At 36.9% G+C, this 17586-nt stretch overlaps 1 protein-coding gene across 2 annotated transcripts in view; it reads right to left on the bottom strand.

Moving 5' to 3' along the window:
- The window catches only part of LOC127989645 (astrotactin-2-like), a 463909-nt gene that overhangs the window by 174319 nt on the left and 272004 nt on the right, over positions 1 to 17586 (bottom strand). For both annotated transcript variants that reach the window (XM_052591441.1, XM_052591440.1), the window contains one exon: positions 5764 to 5914. In XM_052591441.1, the coding sequence (XP_052447401.1) occupies positions 5764 to 5914 (151 nt within the window). The remainder of the gene's footprint in view (positions 1 to 5763; positions 5915 to 17586) is intronic.

Raw genomic sequence — 17586 nt, 5'->3', positions numbered from 1 at the left:
TGTTCAGACAACGAGGGGGAAAACAAGAAGCAGCAATAAATGAATCAGAAGAAGAAATTGTTGGCAGTTAGAGGGCAGGCACTTTTCTGGTAGAAACTTTTAATAAGATCACCCACTGGCAACAGATCAGCCTTCACAGCTCAGCATGAAATAAACTCGGACGATCTTATTAGTTGTTCTACATACCGTATATATTTCATTCTGGGAGGTCCTTGCTGAAAACCTTTTTTCACCATTCAAATGAGTCGGAGCAGATTGCAGTTGTTGAAAAGTATTTAAAAGTGTCAGTGTGAATGCATAAGGATGCTGGCTGTTGTTTTAAAGTCAGCTCGCATCTGTGTCTGACCGCCCACTCCAGGAGAAACGCTGAGGTGGATTATCAAACATGAGGTGAGGAGCATGAATCATCATCATTCACCACCCGCTCTGCTCCAGAGGACAGAACCAAACAGGGTTTTATATGCATATCTCATTTCTATATTAATATATAATGTTTTGACATTTCATCATAACAACAACAAACTGACATCTGGTCTGAAATGTGATTGCTCTCTTATTCAGTTACACGCCCTCAGACCATCCAAGATGTAGATGAGTTTGTTTCTTCATCAGATTAGGAGAAATGTAGCATTCCATCACTTGCTCACCAATGAAGATTTGAAATGCAACTCTGGATACTTTAAGTCATCTAAAAATAAATGTTGTTGGTGGCATTAGACACTTATTATATTATTACCCAGGTATACTTCTGTTCAGAGAGTCTGATATAATGCAACCAATTTTTTAGGGCTACCTTATATAACAGTATAGACGGTTTCAACTGCATCAATATAAACAAACGTTAATGCGCGTGAGCGCTTTTGTGGACCTAACTTAACTTCCGGTAGACTCCAAATAGAATCAATAACAACAGCCAAGTCCCTCTAGAGTAGATATTTTTTGATAACAAACAAAATGTGTTTTCTGTGTGGATCAGGCGGACTTAATGAAAATGCAATTCATTATTTGCCAGCAGGAGATGTTTTAAAGCATAGACATAAAGCGTGAGAAATAGAGGTTTCCCCAGTAACAGCTGTAAACGAAGCAGAGCTGGTACGCTCACACGCTGCTTTATCAGGCATATAACATGCAAGTCTTCCTTCAGAAATACAGCGATATAAAAACACCCGTGCCTCGCTTTGATATTTAAACATAAATGTAAGCAATTATTATTATTAAACGTGCAGTACGTTACGTAAGGTTACATTACTCATGTTTATTTAACGAAGCCTTTTTGAAAATCGATCAGTTTTAAAATTGTTGCGAGTCTCCAAAAATAAATAAATGTATGGGAAACACATCCCGTAGCACATCCACCTGAGCCCAACTTCAGTCTCCTCATCACCTTGGCTTTAACTGCGTTTGTAGATGGCACCGCAGCCAGACCGATATACACAACACAGACCGGAAGTTAACTTAGGTCCAGGCGTGTGCGCCCGATGAAACCGTCTATATAACACTGTGAAAATCACAGGTCATGGTTAGATGTCGAAAATAAAACTGCATTCCCATTCAACACGCACCTTTAAATAGATCACTCTGATCTCAAGCTTGACACTCGGGTAAAGCTGTTCAATTTCCTTCTAACTGCTGGCTGAAGTGGATTCATTTCTGGATTTCTTGACTTGGGCCAAGGTCACGATACCACTCTGGATGGAGTCTCCATGTGTTTTAGCCTCTTCAGCATCTGTGACATGAGGGACTTTACAGAGCTTTTCCGTCCTCTGCTATTTCTCCACGCTCTCAGTAATAGAGGTGAAGTGAACGCTTAAAAGGATTAGGCAGCGATCGCTGCAAATGCCCCGAAAGTGCCGTGTTGATTTTTTTAGGATACGCTGTGTTTTTTGAAGACAGACCCCATTCAAAGCTTGGCAAGATTACAAATGATGTCACTGCCTTTACAAATGCTCTTGCCATGCCACAATTCTATAATGGCCACCAGATTCAAAATCCATCACAGGTAATGGTAAAAAAAAAAAAAAAAAAAAAAAACCTTCCTTTCACACTTTTCTGCCATTTGCTGCAAAATTACAATCATATGAATGCTTGCTCTGAGAAAGATATGTGACATTAATGTGTAGGTAGAGATTTTTTTATTTTATTTTTTTTTTCCTTTCACATAGTGATCATAGGAAGACATGAAAAATGAAAAGAAATACTCTGAAGATGATAAACGTTCCTTTCATCAGCTGGACATTTTTTACTTTAAAAGTAAGATGTGGATTGTGCTCTGCAAAAAAAAAAAAAAAAAAAAAAAGCAATAATAAAATCACAAGAAAATAATCTATTTGACTAAATAAAAAAAAGGCAGCATAATTATGAAAACATTCACCATAAGTAAACTGACATGAAAAGGGCAAATCACTGGCATGCAAGCGATGAGGGGAAGAGATTAATAATAAATGTTGTAGCAGTAAAATGGCACAGTCATTAAATGAAAAAAAAAGAAAAAAAAAAAAAGAAAAAAAAAAGAAATTGGAAATTAAAAATTGTACTACAGTTGCTGATGCTGGATATAATTAAGTGGAACTTCATTCCCAAACACAGAAATGTCATGCTATCTTGTCAAGACATTAAAAATCATCTTCTCGGCGTATAAGATCTGTACCCAGCCCATCTCACTTCTTACCTGAACTCGACATGCATAAATCAATTTAAATCAACCTGAGACAAACCCAATGAAACTAGACTCTGAGTTTGAATCCAAATGCAAAACCCCCAATACCTGCACAGCCTGCAGCCCTACCACACATTACATTTATGTAATTTTTTTGTAAAACTAATAACTAATGAACTAATAAAATTGACACATTTTAAAGTAAACCATTTTCTATGGTCCATTCAGTAAAATCACATTTATTCAAAACCACTTAAGTTACAAAGCTACTAAAATAAGTAGGGTGTGATGAATTAAGGGGTGATGGTTTTCTTTAAAAATGGTTAACTAATCACTTGTTTTCTGTTTAAATTGTTTCTTTTAAAAGAGGCATTTCAAGCTTTATATAGTTCTGTTTCTCATGTCTGTGAGGCCAGCAGCCTATATGCTGAGTTTCTCCTCGCTTGAGTTTGTGATGTGCACCAGTGCATGAAGACCGAGATGGTTATCTGTATGAGTAAAGTGTTGGCGTATTTTGTTTCCATTGTAATCATGTCATGCATTAAGAGCACTAAAAGCTTCCACACTCCACACAAACACTTGGATATGCACTTAATAGAGCACACTGATGAAGGTTAATGTTAGAGCAAACAGCAGTGTGAAGCTGCTACTACCTGTATGTTTCAATGATAAGCCATATTTGGGGTTGATGAGTGATGACGCACGTTTGGATTTCCTGAATAATGTACTATAACTACCACAAGGAGCATTCGTTAAGGATCTGCCCATCATGGACAGTGTTTTTTTGACTAAACGTTTACTACGGGGCAGACCTAGAACATATGAATAGCTTTCAAAGGCTATTGGCTTACCATGTCTGACCTGAGCACCAAAATAACAATACGTGGAAACAGGAGCATCAGATGAATAAGTAATTTCCATCCACCACTCTGATTTACTATTACGGACGACAAATTTTTCAGGCAGAACCAAACTAAGGTCACAAACAATGATGCCACTCAATACCACATTCTGTCCATCTCTCTGTACTCTGCCAAATACATTTACATGCACCAGTTTTCATCAATCCAAATGAATCCAATCAGATTTCACATTCTGAATGTTCTGAACCCTAAACTGCAATCCGATTCACACTGAGCTGTTTACATGTAGGCGTTTCAATCCAACTGAGCCATCAATCCTGCTTTTGAGAGGCCAATGGCCTACAGACTTTAGCTACAAAACACTTCCCTGAAATTTTCCAGTAGTCCCTGATTAGATGGTTCAGGTGTGTTAAATTAGGATTAGAGTTACACTTTGCAGGACAGTGGTTCTCCAGGAGCAGGAACAGAGTCTCCTGATCTAAAGAGATGACTGAGATGAAGCCCGAATGACAGACCGGTGTTTTTGTTAAAGATAGACTGAAGCCAACCTCATCCCTCCCAGAGAGAATACATTTTTCAAGTACATCAAACGAAAGAATAACATCATGATCACGAAAGCCAGACAAGAGAAAGTTCTTTCAGAGGCTGAAAACGCTCCATCATCCTGCTTCAGTTTACAGGTCAATCATAGACAGTCTCATTCATCACAGGCTGGTCTCCTTCTGTCTCTTGCTCCAGGACCACTCTGCTGGAAAGATCAGCGGCTGTCATCTGCCATCACCCTGAGAGGCTCAAACAGGCCTTACCAGATCACCTTGCACTCATCACATCCTTAGCGTTATCTCTATTCACCTGACTCTCCAATGCAGATGACAGAAGTCTACGAGCACAAGGACCTCCTCTCACCAGGACAGCTTCTTCCCTGGAGCCCTTTATGTCACCTTTAGGTGATGTCAGGTTAGGGCAAACCAAGATTAAGGACACTGTTTCACTGACGCGATTACAGTTGGTGGGAATCACATGAGCATTCATGAAAGAGTGCACATTGGATTTCTGAAAGTGTTTTACACTTGTGGTTGGATAGACTGAGATATCTTAATATCAGGTATGAACATGGCTCTAGATCTCTAGATGCATTACCCCTTTGTTGAAAAACAAAAACAAAAAAAGAACAGTTTAGCATACTTTTATCAGAGTATTTTTTTAAAGTAGGATTTTAGTATAAATTTATAAATAATTGTGTAATTACTGGCACTGAAAAGCATTTATGAAAAGCATTTATAAAACTAAAATATAAACTTAAATATACTTTAATGCTATTTCTATTAAAATGTATATATATATATATATATATATATATATATATATACATACATACATACATACATACATACATACATATATATATATATATATATATATATATATATATATATATATATATATATATATATATATATAACACATTTATAATGAAGTAAAAGAAAGAGAAAAAAAAATCTTAAAGTGTGTTAAGAAACATAGTCATGAACGTTTTTCTGTTTACACTTAAGTGGCCTTTTATTTCATTAACAGTATATTATTTGCAAGTAAAGCAATATTCAAGTATCTGCAAGTTATATACCACATACTTGTCATTTTATTTTTTTACACTACTTTTTTTAAATCTATGATGTGATGGGAGATGTGAGAACCAATCATTTTTACATCAGATCTGACTTCAAATCTGACACCGTCTTGTTTCATTACAAAACAAAAGAGCGATTAGGACATTTTTAAAAATTTGCCCTTTTGTGTTCCCCAGAAGAAATGGCTTTGAAACGACTCAAGCGTTAATGAAAGATACGGGGTGAACTATTCTTTTAAAGCACTGCAGCTGATAAGACTGCAGAATCACTGTCAGACTTTCATTCCTAATGAGTGTGTGAGTGATCAACGCCCATTGTGCTGTGTATGATTGATTCATCCATCAGCTCAGAGCGCTGTGAGCTCATCAATTTCCCTGTTTTATGAGCAGATCTCACCCTAAAAAGCCATTAACCGCATTTCCTTGTACTCATTTCCTTCCTTTTAATCTACACATGTAACACGAGACAAACTCGTCTGCCTGTAATGAGAGGTATTTGCCAGAATGCTGTTCTCCTGGAATGAGAGCTTGAGAGTCTCAACATGTGCTGTGGATCAGATAGTTTGACCGCAGTCAGTGGTTATGAGAGCGATGTCAGATGACCTGTGGTAACTCACCATGCAGCCGGTCGAGTCCATCCTTCGGTCGGAAACACATTTAAAGTTTTTCCGGCATCCTCCATTATCTTTGGAGCAATCCCTCACCGGACCAAACGACGCAAGCAGATCGTCCACCGTCTCAAAATATGTGGACATGATGGCCTCTTCCCTAAAAGACAATCACAGGAGATTAATTCAATTAAATAATCAATAACATACAAAATAAATAATGCTTAAGTCTCCAAGGCTGCATTTGTTTGATCAAAATTACAATTAAAAAGGTGAAATTACTGGAATTTAATACAACCTATTTTCCATGTGAATATATTTTAAAATGTAATTTATTTCTGTAATCAAATCTGAATTTTCAGCATCATTACTCTTGTTTGAAGCGTCACATGAAACCATTCTAATATACTGATTTGCTGCTCAATAAACATTTATTTAAAACATCTGATTATTGTCAATGTTGAAAATATTTTTTGCTGCTAAATCATTTTGTGGAAACCATGACTGTTGAACAGAAACGTTCAACCTAAGACAGGAGTAATGATGCTGAAAATACAGCTTTGATCACAGCAATAAATTAAGTTTTACAAAACATTACAATGGAAAATGTTCTTTTCCATTGCTTCTTTTTTTTTATCAAATAAATGTATCCTTGGTAAGCAGAATAACTACAAATTAAATTCAATCAATCAATCCTAGATGTTTCCAAACTCTTGACAGTATTTTTTTTTTTTCATTTCAGAAGGTATAGCATATATATATTGAAATATGAGTCAATTACTGATAAACATTAATTGATACATGTATGAGTGTGTTCTCAGACATTAAAAAAAGAAATACAAAAATAAGGATGTATACATCTACTGTTTGAACCTAAAAATACTAATCAGATAATGTAATATGCAGTGCTTCAGCATGAGGACAAAAGGTGCACATCGTCTGTCCTCTGCACAACAGCGTTTACTCTGAGCAGGACGCATTTGAAACATGTGCTTGTCTTGTGGCAGAGACAAACATATCATTATTTTTCCAATGAGGATGGAGCTGAAAGCACAAGGTCACAGAAATATTGTGTGCTTTGCTGTTGCCATGATATGTGGCAAACATTTGCAGTGATCTATTGTGACGATGAAAATCATACACTATATATATATATATATATATATATATATATATATATATATATATATATATATATATAAAAGTCAGAGTTAATAGTTAACTGTGAGAACTGGAGCTTAAAGTTAAATGTGTGTGAATTTGGATAGCAAAATTAGCATTGCTCTATCTAACACGTAGAGATAAATGGGGCACAGAAATGTAGCTTTTAGCTTTTATACCTTACGTTACTACCTACTATGACAGCTTTGTACCTTTTTTTTCTGAGCGTTCAAAGGGACACTCCGCATAAGCGGAGCATGTGTAAGGCTTAGCCATGGGGTCTTGGGGCAAAAATGCACTAAATTGGACAAAAATGCCCCTGCACAAACAAATGAAATGTATTACGTCTGTTGCTAATAAAGCGTATATGAATAAAAAGTGTAGATTGTGGCATTAAATTAAGATTTTCTCTGTATTTCATTTTAGGCATTTTTACAGTGTTGCACATTATAAACATACACATCCTATTCTGTTGAGCTTAGGAATGCAATGGCCAATCAGAGATGTTCAGATGAGGCATCGCAGAAACTCATCAGCTTGCTGAATGCGCAGATGTTCGATGACTGAATTACGCAATTTCTCTCATCATATAAAACAAAGCGCAGATGTACGTACAATGTAAGTAAGGGATTCAATTCGCAGTGTGTACAGTTTCAGTGATTATAATGATACGTTAGTTTTTTTAAGTGTGTGATAGATCAAAGTTAGTGATAATGTCAGTTCTGTACATAGACCTAATTTATTAGCCATTTGAATAACCATGAGGAAATGTTATGGTAGAACTTTATTTTACAGTCCTGTTCCTCATGTACATAATATGTACTTATTATAGTAATTATAATAACTATGAAATAACTAGGTACTAACCCTGAACCTACCCCTAAACCTAACCCTACCCATGTAGTTACCTTGTATTACCAGAACTTTCTTAGATAAATACACTGTAAGTACACTATGTACATGTTAGTACACGTACTGTAAAATAAAGTGCAACCAATGTTATGCCTACTTAATTATCAATTTATAATGCTTTAATTAAATTATGATCACATTAAATGCAAATTCAGTTCCTTTAAACATATTTTATTAGCCAACATGACATGTCTGGTTCTTGCCTAAAAAAGACAGGTTTATGATGTTTGTGGTTAATAGATTTGGCTTCTTATAGTCTTACCCTGGAGTTGGTTCACCCTCCGCCTGTGATACTAAACCTTAAAATGAAAATTTGGTCATTAATCACTTACCCAGATGTCGTTCCAAACCCATAAAAGCTCTGTTCATCTTCGGAACACAATTTAAGATATTTTGGAAACTGTTCAGAAGACGAACAGAGCTTTTATGGGTTTGGAACGACATGAGGGTAAGTGATTAATGACAACATTTTAATTTTGGGTTGGAGTATCCCTTTAAGGATGTCTTATTGTGTACAGAATGAAAATGAGGGAAAATATGATTCATCATGGAAATAATATTACACTTTGTCTTTTTTATTTTTTAATTCAGGGCGAAATCAACGTGACCTGGAAATGTGTTGATGACTCATGTTACTGTAAGTGATCATGTGTAAGTTCACGTGTGTCTTCAGCTGGCCACAGTGGCACATGTGCCTAACATAAGTGTGTTTCTGGCCGGCTCTGTAAAGCAGCTGGACTTCTGCAGCCGTGACAGTCGCTGGGGTGATTATTAGCGGTCCTCACAGGCCAAAGCATCCAAACTTCCCCTAACAAGATGGAACATGATTTCCCATGGCAAGGGCGCTGGCATTGCCCACAGCCTGCCTGCTCACATTACATGTCAGCCTAACAAGCTCTGCAGACAAACACACAGCAACATTAACAAGCAATTATATCTCATTCACAACACATCTTCTGTCCAGTACAATACAGGACAATGAATGATAAAATCACTGTATAATGCAGTATTGCTAATCACTATAACATTTAATATGAACCATCTACAAGGGTAAATCTCACATAATCAGAAAAAAAGGAAACTCACAATTGCTATATATATATATATACTTATGAGAAATTATATATATATATATATATATATATATATATATATATATATATATATATATATATACTTTGTATTACTGTAATGCAGAAATGTTTTACAGAAGTCCAGCCCCTTTCATTTTTGCTGATTAAAAAAATAAAGTAATATTTTATGATAATGAGTATCTAAGAATAGTGTTATTTTAGTTACACTGATTTTAGTTTTATACATATTTTGAATTTGATTTTATTTGCATGGTTTCTGATTTCATTTAAATGTTGTTGTTTTTTTTATAATTAATTAATAAAAAAAAATGGAGGGGGGGGGGTTGTTTTATGATCATAATTGCAAAAAAAAAAAAAAAAAAATAAGAAAAAAAAAAAAAACCTTGTCTGAATATATACTGTAATGAAAATTTTGAGTGGAAAATGCACTTTTTCATGAAAATAATGTTGTTGTTTTTCTATTTTTTTTTTTTTATTATTATTATTTTAGGGTGAAATGCAAACTGGGCATGTTTTTATGAGACTCCCTGGCAAATGATGTTACTGAATATATAATAATAATAATAATAATAATAATAATAATAATAATAATAATAATAATAATAATAATAATAGTGAGAATAATTCCTAGCCCCAAACTCCAACTGTAGATATATTTCATATACATTTATTCTGTTGGGAGCTAAAAAGTATTATTATTATTTTTATTTTACATATTTTTATTGAGAAATAAAGTTGATGAACCATTTTTGCATTGCTGCATCTATTGAGGTGGATATGAAACAGGTGAAATATTATTATCGGGATAATTCCTTTGAAATTTTGCTGATTCAATCATGGGCCACAGTGGTGTTAGATGAAAGCCATTTGTCTTGTGATGCACCGGAGGATGATATTGCCGTGGCATTTCATAGCTGGGCCCACTACTGACAATCTGAATCATTCTCACCCGCCCCGTTCTTGTGATGTCTTAATTTAATTATTTGATGAAAGCTGGTGAGCGGCAATATCTTAACAGTTCAGATTGCATTCTAATGCACGCGCGCGCAAACAAACACCTGCCGAGAGACCTGCAGATATGAAAGAATAGATTTCTCCCTGCACCTCAGGAGGAATGTGAGCTTTATGTGAGTGGCTTGAAAGGGGTGATGGATGACTGTAAACCCGTAGCACACACGGAGAGCAGAGCCCTTTTGTAATTAATGTGAAGTCTGAATTATTGATGGATGCCGGCGGGGCAGAGCTGCAGCTCCTCCCTGAAAGGTGGGCGGCTGATGGACAGGGGTCAAGGGTCACATACACCCAGCTGGTGTTTCACCTACCTGGACTTCACATAAATATGTCTGCCCACACATAAATCATCACTGCACTGCAAATCTAGTGCTGAGAATGTTGAAAATGTTGAGAAATATACACAAAAAAATAAAAATACAAAAAATGAATCACTGGACGGCAGCCATTCTCTATGAGATGGATCACATCAGACATGTTTCAAAATCTGCTGATAGATGTTTTAGGTGGATTTAGTCCTTAAATCACATTAAATAATGATAAATATAGCTATACTGAAGTCCAGTGGCAGCTGTAAAAAAATGTTTTGCATTCGTGAAAACATGGTCAAGATGGAGTGCTAGTCTTAATAATAATAATAATAATAATAATAATAATAATAATAATAATAATAATAATAATAATAATAATAACATATATATTATATATAACACTATTGCATTATTTCCATTTAAACATTTTGTTAAATTCAGTGGATCAGTTGCAGTTAATTGTTTGTGAATTTAATTCTGAGTGTTTTAAACTAAATCCACAATGTAATATATAGTATATATATAGTATATATATATATATATATATATATATATATATATATATATATATATATATATATATATATATATATATATATATTGTATATATATATTGTTTAATGTTTAATGTTCCCAAACTTTTGGTCTGTACTGTATATATATATATATATATATATATATATATATATATATATATATATATATATATATATATATATATATATATTAGGGCTGGGCAAGTTAACGCGTTTTTATCGCGTTAACGCATTAATTAATTAACGCCGACAATTAGTTTATCGCGCGTTAACGTCCTTTTTTATTTTGAAAGTCCGTTGCTCACTGCGTTTCACTACACATAGCTAGACTGTAATAAAACAACCGAATACAACACAAACCATGGGTCACAGGAGGGGTGGGATGTTTATCAGTAGGCTAATTGCTGCTTGGGATGAGCTACAGTGCAAAACAGAAAATCATGTCCAGAGTCGAATTCCATCTGGTTGGAATGACTTGTATAAGCGACTCTTCTTTTTGTCTAAGTTCAATTTGTTTTGTTCTAATTCTGCAGCACTCGCTGCACTGTGCTTAAATGGCCAACAACCTTTCTGCATTTGGCCAGGACGTTGTCAAACGCGCTGTTGTGCAGAGATACTATGACAGAACGCTGGAGACTGTGCGCGTCGCAGAGGACGTGTTCAAAAGGCAGATGTCTCGCAGCAGCTATCATATTTCTTGCGCTATCTGTGCTAAGTGTGCTGGCTTTATTTGAAATGTCCCACTGATGTGCAACAGGAATAAAATGTTTAGCGCACGTTTCAGCAAAATGTCTCTCTTTATCATCTCAATACAAATTTACAAAAAACCCTACCATTCCAAGAAACCGCGTTATTTTTTTATTCTTTTATTATGTGTTTTGTGTTTTCTTTCGCTGTCATTCTGTTGTACTGCGGAGCTTCTGTCACGAAAACAAATTCATCCTCATATGTGTAAACATACCTGGCAATAAAGCTCATTCTGATTCTGATTCTGATCTGAAAATGTGAATGACCTTGTGTGTCTAAGCAACTGGCTAGGTGCAGATGAGTAAGTAAATGTAAAGTTGGAAGAATGGATAGGCTAAATGAAGTTAATTTTGTCCACTCAACCTGCATCACTGAAAGATTTTTTTTTTTTTTTTTTTTGGACTGAGATTCTCTAAAGGAGATTGATGTTGTTGCTCGGAAGGGGGCAGTTAAAATGTTATGATTGAGGTTCTGGACACAATTTATATATATATATATATATATATATATATATATATATATATATATATATATATTACAAACTAAACAAAACTTTAATGTTTTATTTAATAAAACATTAATTTTTTATTTATACGTTAATGTTATATTTAATTTGATTACATTAATGTTTAAGTTAAGATTTACAAGAAATGTTAACTGCTACTAACTTTTAACTGTTGTAAAAAAACACTTTATTTGTTTAAAGTTTTGACAAACAAAATTGTATTGCACTTTTGTTCATACAGTAGAACTTTGAAAGAATAAAATTACACAATACACTACTTTTGATTTCATTATTGAATTTTGCGCATGCTGCGATTAATCGCGATTAATCGCAGAAAATCATGCGATTAATCGCGATTAAAATATTTAATCGTTGCCCAGCACTAATATATATACATATATATATATATATATATATATATTCAAATTTGTCTATAAAACTAAGATTATTGTAGTATGTTTTAAAAGAAAACTGTTTCAGTCTTACTAATAAATTTCATGTTTTGTTCGGTGTTACTTGACATTTCTTTTTAATTATTTCTGAAATTTGTAAGCCATTTCTGAGTGGACATTGTTTAAAGTAAATGAAAAATAAATAAAAATAAAAGATTTTTCGAAGTTTTTTGGATTATGTTTTACAAGAAAACACCATTTTAGACTTTCTACTTCAGAATTACATGCTTAATTCAAATTCTTACATGCTGTGATTTTTTTTTTTAAATTAATGTGCAAAATTTGATAGCCATTTCTGAGTGAATATTTTTCAAAGTAAATCCTAATTATGGTGATTAGCTAACATATAGTCAACATTACTGCCAATAACTGTGGATGGGAATGTATTAGTGCTTTACATTCTAAGAATGTATGTATGTATTTATTTTCTGACTTCATTAACTAAAAATAAACTGTGCATTCTAGAAAATGAATGATTCCTGGTCTCCCATGTGTCGTTTGTTTGGAAAGATGTCAGGCCTGTGTAAGTGTGTTGCTGAAGTGTTGTTGATTCAGCACGTGCCTGAGGCCTGTCAATGAATCACTGCCTTTGCAATGCCAAGCAAAAAAGATTATTGCCAGGACAGTCAACAGTAACGGTGTATAATTCACCAATCCCTGATCTTGAGCCTCCCCCTGAGTATAATAATAAATCCTAAATAGTCCAAATAGTCTCTCCAGGATCACTGAATTATTCAGGAAAGAATTACAAATAATTCATTCAATTCATGTTTCAATGCATAGGGCCTTTCATAATACAATTGATCCCGTAGAAAGCCTTAATGACAGAGCCAAACATTAACTGTGGCATAGGACAAGTTTCTAAGAATAAATAATTATAAATATACAAATAAATGAACGAAAAAATATAGATTTTTTTTAAATGAAAAGAACATTGTGCTCTTTTCACTTTAGTGTTAAGAAATCACTCAGACTAGTCGATGCATTATTGCATGAGCCTGCACTGCAAACTAAACTCTGCTTTCATATACTTTAAAGATTTCTTAACATAAACACAATGTCACATTCGGGAACACGGGAGACGAGAGATCCAAGTGCAGTGTGAATTAAAACAAGCAGGGGCATAACCAAACATCAGTCCTAAACAAACAAACAGGGAACAAGAAACTAGAACACAAGGAATGCAAATAAACCAGGTGACGGAAAGTAAGGACTCCATGAAAACAAAAGGAAACATACCGGATAATATAGGCAGGGTAATGACTATCAAGTGAAGACACCTGAGTGCAATTAACAGGAGTGCAATTACTGTGATGAAGGGACAAGGCTGTGTGGGAATTGTAGTGCCTGCGGTGAGGTGCCTATGGGGAAGGGAAACCACTAGTGGACACCCAGGGAAACAGAGACCAGACACCGTGACATTACCCCCTCCTCCACGGAGTAGCTACCAGATGCTCCACCCGAACCCAAGAACAGACCAAGGAACAAAGAGACCAGGAGGGAGGTGGACTGGCGGAGGACCAGGGGGAGGGACGGAGGGCCAGGTAATATATGGAAACAGAGATAAGAAATGCACAAAAAAAAAAAAAAACAAGGAGACCAGGATAGAGGGTAACAGAGACAGGAAGTGCCAAAAACAAAACAACAAGGAGGTCAGGAGGGAGGTGGAACGGCGGAGGACCAGGGGGAGGGGCGGAGGGCAAGGTCCATAGAGGGAAAAAGAGAGAAAACAAAAAACTAAAACAAAACAACAACAAAACACAGGTCCGGGAGAGAACAGAAAGTTCAGTGGTCCAGGGCCGAACCGACAGGGCAAGAATCCAGGGTGGAGCAAGGTGAAATTGGAGCCATGCAGTTGAGTCAGAAACCCACCAGGGCGGCGCAGAAGACCACAACATCCATGCGGACGAGACAGAAGCCCACCAGGGCGGCGCAGAAGACCACCACATCCGTGTGGTTGAGACAGAAGCCCACCAGGGCGGCGCAGAAGACCACCACAACCGTGCCGTTGAGACAGAAGCCCACCAGGGTGGCCCAGAAGACCACCACATCTGTACGGTCGAGACAGAAGCCCACCAGGGCGGCACAGAAGACCACCACAACCGTGCAGTTGAGACAGAAGCCCACCAGGGCGGCGCAGAAGACCACCACAGCTGTGTGACCGAGACAGGAGCCCACCAGGGTGGCGCCGAGGACCACAACAACCTTGCGGTCGAGACAGAAGTCCACCAGGGCAGCGCAGAAGACCACCACAGTCGTGTGGCCGAGAGAGGAGCCCACCAGGGTGGCGCAGAGGACCCCCACAGTGGGATCGATGACACAGGAGAGCAAGTCTGGATAGGCCAGTCTGAAACAGAGAACATGAACAAGTTAAGGGTGGCCTCCGTGGCCACGACAGGATCAGTCGAGCACTCAGAGAGTTCGGCTGAGACGTGACAAGGTTCTGGAAGTTCCGCAGAGATGAGGAGAGGCTCTGGTAGTTCAGCAGAGATGTGGAGAGGCTATGGTAGTTCAGCAGAGACGTGGAGAGGCTTTGGTAGTTCAGCAGATACGTGGAGAGACTCTGGTAGTTCAGCAGAGACATGGAGAGACTCTGGTAGTTCTGCAGAGTTTAGACTGGATTCAGGAAGATCAACGGTGACTTGACTCTGCTCATGAAGATCAATGGTGACTTGCCATTGCCCATGAAGATAGTCAGTGACTTGACCATGACCATGAAGAACACTGGCGACTTGACTTTGCCCATGAAGATCATTGGTGACTTGACTTTGCACATGAAGATCAATGGTGACTTGACTTTGCCCGTGAAGAACACCAGTGACTTGACTTTGTCCTTGAAGATCACCGGTGACTTGACTTGACTCCTGAGGTCTAACTGTGGTAGTGCTTAACTCATGAGTGTCAACGGTGACTTGACCTGACTCTGGATTGTCAACGGTGACTTGACCTGACTCTGGAGTGTCAACGATGACCTGACCTGACTCTGGAGGGTCAACGGTGACCTGACCTGACTCTGGAGGGTCAACGGTGACCTGACCTGACTCTGGAGGGTCAACGGGAACCTGACTCGACTCTTGAGGGTCAACGGGAACCTGACTCGACTCTGGAGGGTCAACTGTGACCTGACCTGACTCTGGAGGGTCAACTGTGGCTGTCATCTTGTGCAGAGGTGCTGGACAGGCGGCCATCTTGTGCCATGGCTCTGGACCGGCGGCAGAGACGTTAAATAGGTCCTTCAGGGGCTCGTCATTGTACCCTGATCCTACAGCCAACGTCCAGAACTCCTGTGCCACACCACCCACCTCATTCCCCCTTTGACAGAGGGAGGTTAATTTACCGAATCTTCTCCTCCGGTCCTCCATGCTGGCTGGGGAACGGAGAAAAAAAATCCCACAACGCCGGATCTGATCGGATGGAGCCCTTCTGTCACATTCGGGAACACAGGAGACGAGTGACCCAAGTGCAGTGTGAATTTTAATTGGGTAATGCAAAATCAGAATTAAAACAAGCAGGGGTCATAACCAAACATCAGTCCTAAACAAACAAACAGGGAACAAGAAACTAGAACACAAGGAACGCGAGGAAACATGGTGACGGAAAGTAAGGACTCCATGAAAACAAATGGAAACAGACCGGATAATATAGGCAGGGTAATGTCTCTCAAGTGAAGACACTTGAGTGCAATTAACAGGACTGCAATTACTGTGATTAAGGGACAAGGCTTTGTGAGAATTGTAGTGCCTGCGGTAAGGTGCCTATGGGGAAGGGAGACCACTAGTGGACACCCAGGGATACAGAGACAAGACACCGTGACACACAAAGACATCATTATAGTGATCAGGGTTCCTGTTAGTGAAACTGGAATACCTGTTTTATTTCAAATCAGTTATGTCTTCATTGATGTATCTAAACTATACAGAGAGAAAAAAATAATAATATTTGGTACTTATAGAATTAGGATTAGTTTTATAATAGTTCTACAGATTAAAGTGAGATCTTAAAGTCACTAAGTCAGCTATAAATTTGTTTTTAGTAGTCGGACAGTAATAAACTTGAAAGTTTTAAAGTCTTGAAAGTTTATTAACATGGTTAGAAAAAAAAAAAAAATAATCAGTTCTGAACATATCGTTTCAGTCAGACTTTAATATAAAATGATCTGTTTATAAAAAGGCTCCTGCTCCCAGAGTGGATACACTCATTTGTAAACTTGCACAAAAAACAAACAAACAAAAAAAAACCCTTAGACCTTATTCGGTCTGTCTTCTCAAAACTAGACCACTGCTTTGTATCTTGACTATAGTCAAGCTAGCATGATTAAACCTCAACTGGTGATCCAGAACGTGAAGCCAGTCCACTTTCAGCCATCCAAAGATGACCCTTTTCTCCAGTAGCTGCCCACATAAAATGCAAGACTTTGCCCTTCAAGACTGCTGCTGGAAGACCACCATGTGTTCATGATTGTCCTCTGTGGTCGGAGAGTGTGTGGCACCTGCTGATCCCATCACATCATTTTTCCAGAAGATTTGCTCTCTCTGTTCCTCTGAATTGGAACAAACCTCTAACCTCCACCCACTTATCTCCTAAATTAATTAAAGTAAATATCAACTTGTACTCAATAATTACTATTAGTACTCTTAAAATAACACAAGTATTATTATTATTTTTATTATTATCATGCAGGGATGCCACAGAATAATATTTCTTAAAGGAACATTGTTTTTTTCTGAATGCGAAGAATATTTTATACTCTGAACAACATTTTCCACTATATATATATATATATATATATATATATATATATATATATATATATATATATATATATATATATATATATATATATATAATAAAGGATCTATGGAACTTAAATGTTCTTCATTCAATCATAGAAGCCAGCATTGGTGCCTTAATTTTTTTTTTAGAGTACGCTCTAAAAAATGCTGGGTTGTTTCAACCCAACTTTGGGTAAACATGGACTTACCCAACTTTTGGGTTAAAATTTTAATTACAAAATTGTTAATGTATTCAATGGTTACACTATGCTGTTTTCAAACTCTGAAAAGTCTATCAAAACAAGCAAAACTGTAAAGAGTTTTCTTTTGC

Source organism: Carassius gibelio, chromosome A5 (genome assembly GCF_023724105.1).
Source record: "Carassius gibelio isolate Cgi1373 ecotype wild population from Czech Republic chromosome A5, carGib1.2-hapl.c, whole genome shotgun sequence".
In the NCBI taxonomy this organism is placed as follows: Eukaryota; Metazoa; Chordata; class Actinopteri; order Cypriniformes; family Cyprinidae; genus Carassius; species Carassius gibelio.
Note: the sequence above shows the minus strand (reverse complement) of the source record. Positions and strands in the feature narration are given on the sequence as shown.